Source organism: Protopterus annectens, chromosome 2.part0 (genome assembly GCF_019279795.1).
Source record: "Protopterus annectens isolate FY-2018-M chromosome 2.part0, PAN1.0, whole genome shotgun sequence".
NCBI classification, from domain to species: Eukaryota; Metazoa; Chordata; order Ceratodontiformes; family Protopteridae; genus Protopterus; species Protopterus annectens.
Genome location: NC_056728.1, coordinates 1292274993 through 1292285686, shown reverse-complemented (window position 1 = coordinate 1292285686; position 10694 = coordinate 1292274993). Strand labels below are relative to the sequence as shown.

General features: G+C 37.3%; 1 protein-coding gene across 6 annotated transcripts in view; it reads right to left on the bottom strand.

Moving 5' to 3' along the window:
* Nucleotides 1–5730: 5730 nt before the first annotated feature.
* PITX2 (paired like homeodomain 2) overlaps nt 5731–10694 on the bottom strand; it is an 88063-nt gene continuing 83099 nt past the window's right edge. For all 6 annotated transcript variants that reach the window (XM_044061454.1, XM_044061455.1, XM_044061459.1 and 3 more), the window contains 2 exons: nt 10164–10369; nt 5731–6947 (listed from right to left, as the gene is read on the bottom strand). In XM_044061454.1, coding sequence (XP_043917389.1) covers nt 6384–6947; nt 10164–10369 — 770 coding nt within the window. In that variant the 3' untranslated portion in view covers nt 5731–6383. The remainder of the gene's footprint in view (nt 6948–10163; nt 10370–10694) is intronic.

The following is a 10694-nucleotide window of genomic DNA, read 5'->3' as shown; positions in this document are numbered from 1 at the left end:
TACTAAAGCACAAATGAAAATATAATACAGTTGACTACCTCTGCCAAACATTTTGTAAGGGAACTCCTGAGTAGTCAGATTTGCTCAGATTTCTACAACAAACCACCTTGCTGAAAACTGTTTGCACTGTGACATCCACTCTGAGCTCTAAACGGTCATGCAGCAGCACATGTAAAAAAAAAAAAAAAAAAAAAAAAAAACATTTTAAAGTGGCAGATACATTGTCACTGGGACATATCTCACTCTCTCTTTCGGTAGTTTAGTTGCTTCTCATTTGTTCCATATGTGTGTTTGATGACATGGTAATTAGTGCCTTTAGGCAGCTAGAATGTTGCTACCCCAAAATTAATGTGTACACCATGGATTTACTTGACTTGTGGAACGCCTCTGTATAATCATTTTTGTTAGCTTCGGTTAATTTACTACTTGTCATCAAAAGAAAAATTCATGTTTAAATGTGTAGCTGCTGAATTAACTTGTCTTATTGTTACCACAGTATATAACCGTACCTGAAGCTGTTTCATTTCACTTTGCCTGGTTCAGTATGCATGTTGCACTTTCCTGACTTGTCACTGTCTTGGGTCATAACTGAAAAATGATCCTGAGACTAATTCACATACCCCTGTTAACAACAACAACAAAAAACACGTCACCTGCAAAGGTATGTAATACCAAACTAACGCAGATTCTCGATTTACATGTATGTAAATGTATTACGGGTCTCCCTCTCTATACATTTCTCCTAGCCCAGAAACTGGTAAAATTTTATTTTTTTTATGATAAGCGTGCGCCACTTTAAAATGTAAACGAAGTCTTATGCACTACTGTAAAATGGCTGCGTCCAAAATGTTGTAACCGCAGGCAATGCTGATGCCATCCATGTCTTTTAAGATTTATTGGTTGCAATGAAGGCTTACTCAGACAGCTGTGGAAGTGTGCACTAATAGTATGTGCATGTGTGTGTGTGGGGGGTGGGGGGGTGTAATGTGTGACTGTATGTATGTGTGCCTGAGTATTTCAGAATTGTATGTATGTGGGTGTGTGCAGAGGGTACATGTGCGCGCGTGTGTGTGCGTGTGTGTTCCTGCTGTGTGTGGCCCAGCGCAATACAAATAAAATTAAACCATGACTTGACGACTTTTCCGCGTTTTTCCATCACAAAGTGACAACTATTCTAAACCTGGGAAATAAATGCTTACAGGTCACATGGATGACTTTTGGCTGCTTTTCTATAACGACTCTCCTCTATTACTACAAATGAAAACAAGTCAGACACTGAACTCTTCAACACCAAATTATAATTTATTAAGAATGCAGTCTGGCAATCAGTCTGCAGGTTAAAACAGAACCAGATGCTATGAAGGACACCAGCGCAACATTTTAGCTGCAAATCAAAAAATAAGGTTGCAGTTCACTGACCCGGTGTGCTAACTATACTTATAGCCTGATATTTAACTTACGGTTGAAATTGTCCAATTCCATCGTGCAACCCAACACTGTAGGCATGGTTTTAGGGTGCGAAGGAATGGTACCACTGTTTAATTCACATTACTAGTTAAACTATGCCATGAGTTGAAATACTAACTTGTTCATTGTTTTCAGCTTTTATAGTTTGATCTTGGTAAACAAACAGTATGTATTGTGACGTTTGGACATTTAATAAAACATATGCGTTAGATGAGGATAGCATGCTTAGAGACAATCTAAGGAGCATATATAAAAGTATTTTATACACGACATTGCTGACTGTTTTTTGAGTTATACTTTGTTTGTTGTTTTCTTTCTTTACAGACAGTTACTGTAAAGAACGTGTGCGCAGAAATTCTCTTATTAGTTGATAAAGAGAGTTGCTTATAAAGACCAGCTTCCCCGAACAACATACCAATTATACCTGTTAATTGTCTTTATTTTAGGGCATCCTTAATTTTTCTTCACAAATTTCTTCCATCCTTCAGTTGGATAATCTTTAAGAAGTTCTAAATTAATGGTACCGGTATTTCAAGTGTTCCTAGTTTGGAGGCTTATCATTTTCCCTAATTAAGGAAGTAACTGGGAGCTATGATTATTATGAGTATATTTTAATTCCTCAGTGTTGTAAACTTGGGCAAATAATGCAACCACTTTTAATTACGTTAAACAAGGAAAAGCTTTGGGAGTGTACTAAAAGAGAAGATGGGTCATTTTGTCACCACACAAAACTTTAACCTGGTAACAAAACAGGATGATTTGGTTTTAAGACAAACAGACAACAAACATTATCCGATGTTCTGAAGTATAAATGCTAGCACTTGTAGACACAGACACCATTGTTGTGCAATCCTCTGCGGCTGTATTAATCGTCCGTGATATAATAATCGAGGCCTTATCTCTTTGTAAAGGTTAGAGTTCTCGACGCTTTGGAGACTGTCCCCATCCCACACTCCTTTCTTCCAAGGCTATCCTTTTGCTTTTACAATGTCATTCCTTATATGCTTAACTTTAAAGACCTTGCCCTCATTCTGCAAGCCAGAGAATAATATTTAACTATGTGCTAAGCAGTCTTAATGTACAAGCATCTGATCACAGTATCATCAGATAAACTACTGAGCTTTAAATGTTCCAGAGGTTGGCAAATTACTAGCTGTAAACAAAAGGTAATAAACTCTGCGAGACTTCATTGTTAAAAAAAGTACTTCAAGAAAAAAGGGACTTCATGAATCGCCAGGAAAACAAAACAATGCTCCCCCGTATCACCAGCGCAAAAAACATCTTGGATAAGAATGGATTATATGGATATTCTGATGTGTCAAGAGCCTTTCATACAGCTGCTACAATGGCAAAAGAAGACAGCAAAGTTTATTTAGAGGTTACGTCTGCCAATAGCTTACTTTTCCTTCTTAACACACAGACGTGTATGTGTGTGTGTTACAGTTTCGATCCAGCAGACCTTCTCTATCTTTAATGTTTAAAGTGTATTGAAAACTACAGCCTTGGGCCTGGTCGTGGCAGCATTAGAAATCAGACAGCTTCTGCGCCTTGGATTGTTTCTTAATGAGATTGTGATGGGGGAGGGAAGGTTGAACCAGCGAAATGTGGATTGGGATGTGGATTGCGAGATAGACACCGGTATTTATTCACTTGCACTAATCCTGCTTCTGTTAGATACTATGTTTTTGCAATTTTAAAGACGTATATTTGGCTTAGACTATAACAGGATACTTACTCATAGCTTCAGCTAAACAAAATGCAATTAAAACATATATTTAGAACAGCATTTTGCTTTATTGTTTTCACAACTTGTTTATTTTCATTTTAAATGTTCATATGAACTCCTAAATATTTTGTATTGCTTTTGAGTACTTCGGTTTTGCGGACGTAATGACCAATTAAATCGTTGTTTTTATTTCTCACTTACTGGACACATTATTTTCCAGATACAACTGTCTAGAATTAAGCAAGATGGGTTAAAATTATGTGTCAGTATTTCTGACGATCGTTAGTTAATATTACTAAAAACTTAATAAACTTGTCACACACACACACACACATTTTCTTGCGACGTCTTGGTTTGTGTTTATTAAAATATTTTTACTCTCTATTTCTATAAAAAAGAAACACGCCTGTATTTGCTACGGACATCTGAGGCCTATTTGTTGTCTCAACTTTGTGTAAACAAATTGTTGAAATTATTTAGAAATGTGCTGTTTTCCCCTACTAGAAAATTGCAACTCTTTAACGGTTAATTGTGTTATGGGCAGACTTATGGATAGATATATTCAGAGCTAAAAGTGACAAGACTGGAAGCAATGAAACACTTAGAATACAAGGAAACTCTTAACTTTTGTTTCTCAAAAATGTAAAGGCATGTCCAGAGTTCACCTTAAAAAAATGCAGGGGCGCAAATTATGCATAACCGAACTTGTGCATTTACAATTATTAGTAGATTTTGCGCATAATTACGGGTTTGTAAAGTGAACGAAAAGTTTTCCTGAATTCTCCAGACTTAACGGAGGATTCATTTATTTATTTCCACGCAACAAAACTTCTGCAAAATGCCGTGTCTTTTGTAAAATCTCGCACCTTTATATTTCTATTGACACTATTCTCCTAATGAAAATAAATCCTTCAGCCCATCTTTTTGATGCCCTGTATCTTGGGTCTATTCTCCAATTGTAGTCTACTTTCTCAGGCATACCAGGTTTTGTTCTATTCCCTCTGCTCCCTTTTCTTAGAAAGTGGAGTTGCTAGACTCGTCTAGTGAACTATTGACCAACTACTTCCAATCCACAAAATTGTCTGCACACAGACTCTGTCCCCAGGAGAAACACAACATAAAACAAACACATCTAGAAGGCATCAAGTCTGCACAAAAACGGCATTGTAACGGCAAGCTAATAGTAAGCAAATGTGAGTAAAAAAAACATCTTATGACTGTTTAAATGTCTTCACATAAATGAAGTATTTATAAAGCATTCACATAGGAAAATACATCACAGTTCAATGTTAGAAATAGGGAAAAGTCACAACACAAACAAAGCAACACTAAATGTTGGCTTTCCAGCTAACATACTTTACTAGCCGTGCCTAGCAAATGAAGACACCTGGTTCCCATAAAAGTCCATTCCTTTTTCATTTTCTTTCTTCATCTTAATTTATTATTAATTAATATGCTAGTAGTTATTTACTGTTGCAAACATTTTACGCTAAAATACGCCCAAATAATATGAAAATTCAACTGCTCCATACTGTTATGGTATCTGAAAAAGCTGGTAACTGCTTTCAGACCCTCATATTACTTAAAGTTTGCGTTAATATTATTAACCTATAATTTGTTCATCAAAGTAAATGAAGTACTATTTTAGTAATATTCACCCACACCAAGTACCAAATTTTAAGAGTGATATCCTTTTCTATTTCTGCCAGCATTCTTGCCTCTTCGCAAAGCTAACCTTTAATACTATGATGTGTACTTGCCCTTCACAGTAACACACTAAGTATAGAAATACAAAAGAGAAAACAGTAACTCCTTCACCCATTATAACGCAAACGTGTAGTAGTGATGGTAATTATTATTATAAATAACTACAGTTGTGCAGTTCCTTAAGTCAAAATTATTTTGATCGGTATGCTAGTTCATATAAGCATCGTGCTGCACCGTTCTGTGCTACTAATTGGGCTTAACATTTGTAACATGCTGTAAAAGTAGATGGTTATAAGAATCAACAATTTCAGCCACATTTTCTTGTAAGTATAAACAGTGATTCCGTCAGTCATTGAGTACAAATAAATTTCATGGTTCGTAAAACCTGTAATTATGCCCACCTTAGTGAAAATACATTTCATTTAAACAGTGAATAAGGTACTGCGATGTGCCCTTTCTTATGAAGCTGTGTTTTGCTTGAAGTCATGTAAGTGTGTGTGTGTGTGTGTGTGTGTGTGCGCGCGCGCCTTTTTCTGCCTGTCTATAGGTTATATACACAGAAGTTATATTTTGAGAGTTCAGAAGTCTACAGCCAGTAGCTAAACACAGAACGTATTTGCAGTTAACAGCCACGTTCACACAAAAGTGCAGTCTACATTGTTGTATGTTGTACTCCCATCATGGATGCTCATTTATTATAACAGAATTATTACCTCCACCTTTGACACCTAGCACGCATACTGAAACTTTTCATTGCATCTGAAACAGCTGTTATTTCTACAAAATAATGGTTTCAGAGCTTGTATAATACAGGAATCGAGACACAACAATTTGAAATACAAGTTTACTCCCGTGACAGAAACACGGTGCTTTTGTTTGCTGAAAGTAAAACAATGCCTCCATTCTAAATGTTTAAATACATGGTTAATTCACATGGCAGGTTTCAGGAACACCCTGACATCTACCAGAAAAGCTACTCTAAATTCCGTATTCACACTACTTTTTTTCTTAATGATGTTAGAAGCAATCAGTCCCAAATTTAGTATGTACATTCCATTGTTCTAAGAAAAAAAGCCTTACCGCTTCAGTTGTGACATGCTTTATTTTAAAGCTTAATCTTTAAAACGATGCTGTGATAGTTCTAGCAACTGTTTTATAAAATTAATTTGACATTTCCATATATATACATCCTTTCAATCTTTTTTTAAATGTCAACAATGCTAAACTTAAAAAATAATAAGCTTAAAAGCAACATTAAACGCCACATCCAGACGAATCTTTCCAAATACGTCAAGTCATTGAATTACTGGAAACTTTGCAAGAACAGTGCTAAAAACCACGTGGCCCATTTCCCCAACAAAGAGCCGTATTCTATATATTTTTTTCTTTTTTAGTGGTGTATGTCTTTAGTGCCAGTTTCCTCGTGTTACTTGAGTCTTTTAGTTTTACCCATTCGTTGTGTGTTTTTGTTGTATGTTATAGCTCAGACTGGCCTATCTACTGCGTACTGACAAGCGCTCAAATTGGAGGCTGGATTCTGCACAGTGGCGTATCCAAAGCTGGAGTGCTGTTTGGCTTTGAGTCTCAGGCTAGCCAGACTAGAGTTGCAAGTGTCCCTGTATACATAGGGAGGAGTAGGCGGGCCATATGGGCAGGCAGACGTGGGTACAGCAGAATTCAGCGACGGGCTGCTCAGGTTGTTCAAGTTATTGAGGCTGTTGAGGCTGGAACCTGGCACTCCAGTCACCGCAGATGGTACCATGCTAGAGGACATGCTCATTGAGGAAATAGAGTTGGGTGGTGAGAACATTGTCTGGGAGGAGAGAGGGTTGACGTTCATTGAGTTGAAGAAAGGAAAGCTTTTTGTGGAGAGTGAGGCTGAGGTTAGACCTTTAGCTGCCCAGTTGTTATAGGAGTAGCTAGGGTACATGTCATCATAAGGCTGCATGAGACCATTGAACTGGGGACCAAAGCCATTCTTGCACAGCTCAGCTTGTTGGTTCCTCTCTCGTTTCCTCCACTTGGCACGACGGTTCTTGAACCAAACCTAAATAGAGAGAAACATTTAGCACTAGTTAGAATTAATTAATTAATGAGTTTATTATCATGTGTACATCAGCAATATATTTCTAATCCATCCATGGGTAGGCCACGCAAACAATTGGTGTGAAGCAGCTGCTAGGGTTCTCCAATAACAGAACAGCAATACTGAGATTCAAGCCAGACTGCTGTAAATAGTCTTAAGGCCGCTACACTTTATTAGTACTACATTGCTTAGCTGAGTATTGGCATTTTTTTTCCAAACAGCACCATGAATCCCCATAGGCACAAACAATGTACAATACTGTGATGTCTCACTGCTCATTACAGACAACGCTTTCAAAATTACATACAAACCAATAAAACACCAATCCTGCCACTGTTTTTATACTGCATTACCATACCTGAACATGAAGGTGGAATCCTGAAGTTTCAAGATGAAACAATTCCTAGAAAGGCAGTTGCAGGTACCTAACTTAACGTTCTCACTACAACCGCTGATTTGATCTACAGTTCTAAAACACACACACACACACAAAGCTAAGGGAATATAATAATTATGTTTCAGCCTTATCACAAAATATATATTTATTACAACAGTATCACAGAGAACTATGTTATAAACTAGTTATAAAAGGTGCATATAAAATACAGTTTAACTAGCAATTATACTTCGGGCATTATAACAATCATTGATGTAACTATATATCATGGGGAAAATTAATTCATATAATCTTCCAACCCGAAGAAACACAATATAATCTGTGAAATTATCCGCCATTAAAAAATATCGAAGCGGTCACACATTTAGCTATGATGAGCATTTTGAATTAATTCGTGTATTTCCATGAATGTGTCGTATTATGAAAAAAAAAGTAAACAACGTTTTGATATAAAAGAAGCAGAATAATCCTGATTGCGCAGAGTTTTTCTAGTAAACGCTCCCTGTAGGCACCTCTCATCTTTCAGAAGCATGCAAGGTTTGCATTTGATTGTTTGCTGTTGCATACACTGTGTTAAGGGACATTTAATTACAGTTCGCTCCCAGACACTAGAGAATGTGACCTCTTTGCAGAGATAGTCGCAATCCACATCCTGATGCCATAAGAACTGGGATTTGGTCTGATTCCTGCAGGGCTAAGTTGTGTATTGGAAGCACAGGCCTAAAGACCTTTTGTTTGCATTTAGTTTTTTTTTTTACATTAGGTAGCTTTTAGTGCTTTAGACTGTCCAACAGAGCCACCGGCACACAAGTAAGTACTCGAGTAACTCGGGTTTACCATGGCTCAAATATTTGTTATATACCTACTCTCAACTCTCCATGGTTTTGGACCAAAATTGTGCTGCCTGTTCTAATCCCTCCTAAAATTGGAAATTTATGAAGAAAGGTGGTGGATTACTTTTAGTTAATAATTACAATAATTAACATTATAAACTTCTTTTACGTCACGTAATGTATATAGTTCAGTGGGCTAAAAAATGGAACTCTGTCCCCACTAGCATTCAAAACACATCATCCAAAGCCTCCTTTAAAGACCTCATCAGGCAACATCTCAAGCAAACTTGGCAATGCCATGATTGCTCCCCAGGCTAGTGAAAGTGGATAACATATACATACTAAATCTAGAGCACTTGATAAATAGTTTTCAATCTTACTCACAAACACTGGCTATTCTACAATGTATATACTGTAACTGTGTACTACATATGTATTCTACCTATGTTACAAATTTCAGCTGTACACCACAAATCTATTAATTACCTTTATTTTTAAAATTAATATATTTTTGTTTGTTCTCTCCACTGTAACTGTTTATGTGCCGCATACCACTGTAAAAACATGTCTCTTGTAATTTGTGTGTATACTGATCATGTCTAAATAACTAAATGTGTCTGTAATTTTTCTTTGGGGAGCTTTTTTCCCCGGGCCTCTGCTGAAAAAGGGCCTTTTCGGCTCAGTCAGACACCCCCGGTTAACAAATGTAAAATAAATAAATAAATTCTCTTATTCTGTCAACTTCTTAATGCAGCTTGAAATCTGGCGTAGTGGTAAGGTGCACGCTTCCGGTGATTTAATTATTTGCACTGTTTTGCTGCTTAGGTGTGTGTGTATATATATCACTTCTAGAGAGTTATTATTGTTCTAAGCATGAAATATCCGGTTAGCTTGAAATTAAAATTGACAGAAATGTAGTACGAAGGAGAACGCATTTTCCGAAATGAAGCATTTGAAGCACACTATTGGTATTTTCATCTAAACTATGGTTTTCTTGTTCGGCGCACTTGCTTATTCTGGAACTGATTTATGCCAGACTGGTACTGTGCCTATGTTTATAAATAGCCATTTGGTAGTTACTAGTCTCAATGGAGCCATAACCCACTTGAAAGGCACAAAAACACGCAGTCAGTGCTGACTGCATCTGTGCATATATTAGGTTAATAAAGTATGTGATATTTATTTGACTGCGCATATATTTATTAATCTCACACAAAGGTCTTGTAAACGACATAGGCGAAAGTACATGTTGCATGCATTATACCTACTGTCTACTTGAGCATGCACATGCAACGTTATTTTCACTCTGTATCTCTATCTGCCCTATTATATGTGTGTTTTGAGTAGGGATTGGAATGGGTCCATTTATCTCAGTCCACTACCTCGCATAACAAACTTAATAAATATATAAAATAAATACAAAGGCGCGTTTTAGTGTCATTACTCTGTTTTTGAAGATCCTAAGCCGTTTCCGAAATTTGAGAAGAAACAGTAGGTGTATTTTGCCCCATAATGTTAAACAACGCTGCCGCTGCCTAATACTATAAAAACAATCATTGCTCCAATCTTAATTCTTCGTCAATAAACTGCAGCCGTGAAACAACTACAATGGTAGGAACTATATGTAACCAGGTGCTACAAGCGATTTGGAAAAAAGTTAATATGTGCCCTACATTCCCGTAGGCCCTTAAACTGAACAATGTTAATTTTATGTAACTGAAAGTCTAGTCCCCACAGAAGTCATTAAACAATTCACATCTGAAATTTAAAACACTAACTTGTAGCTAAACAGCTAATAGAAGGCCTTCAGGGGCCCAAAGTCACCTCACCACCGCAGGCTACATTAGGCAGCACCCCTCTGGCCCTTGAGTTATTTGAAAGGTAAAAGTAACCTATGAGAGGCGGTTCTTGCTTGAGTGAGTGAATAAAGGGATAATCGGCACTTACTCGCACCCGAGCCTCTGTGAGGTTGGTCCAAACAGCGATTTCCTCACGGGTGGACATGTCGGGGTAGCGATTCCTCTGGAAAGTAGCCTCAAGTTCTTGTAGCTGCTGGCTTGTGAAATGGGTCCGTTGGCGCCGCTGGCGTTTCTTCTTTGAGGGGTCATCCTGCCCAGAGTCTTCGTTCTTACTGGTCTGACTCTTCTCTTTGTCTGAAAATTCAAATAAAAACAATATCTTATCTACTATTAACGATTCATCGGCCACTCGAGTAGCGCCGACGTTGTATTATCCCTGCAAAATTATTTTAATGAACGTCAATATTTTATCACACTGCACTTCAGTAATGCAACACAATGCCACCAATTCATCAACTATTTACTTATTTATTTCCTTATCTGGATTAACCATAATCCTTTCAGACCATTTCAGTGACAACCTGAGCCAAAATGGCAGAAAAGGGCGTGGCTGCCTCAGTGTTACATATGCAGCAGGCAAAAATAACAAATAGAAGAACAACAAGAGAACGATAAACAT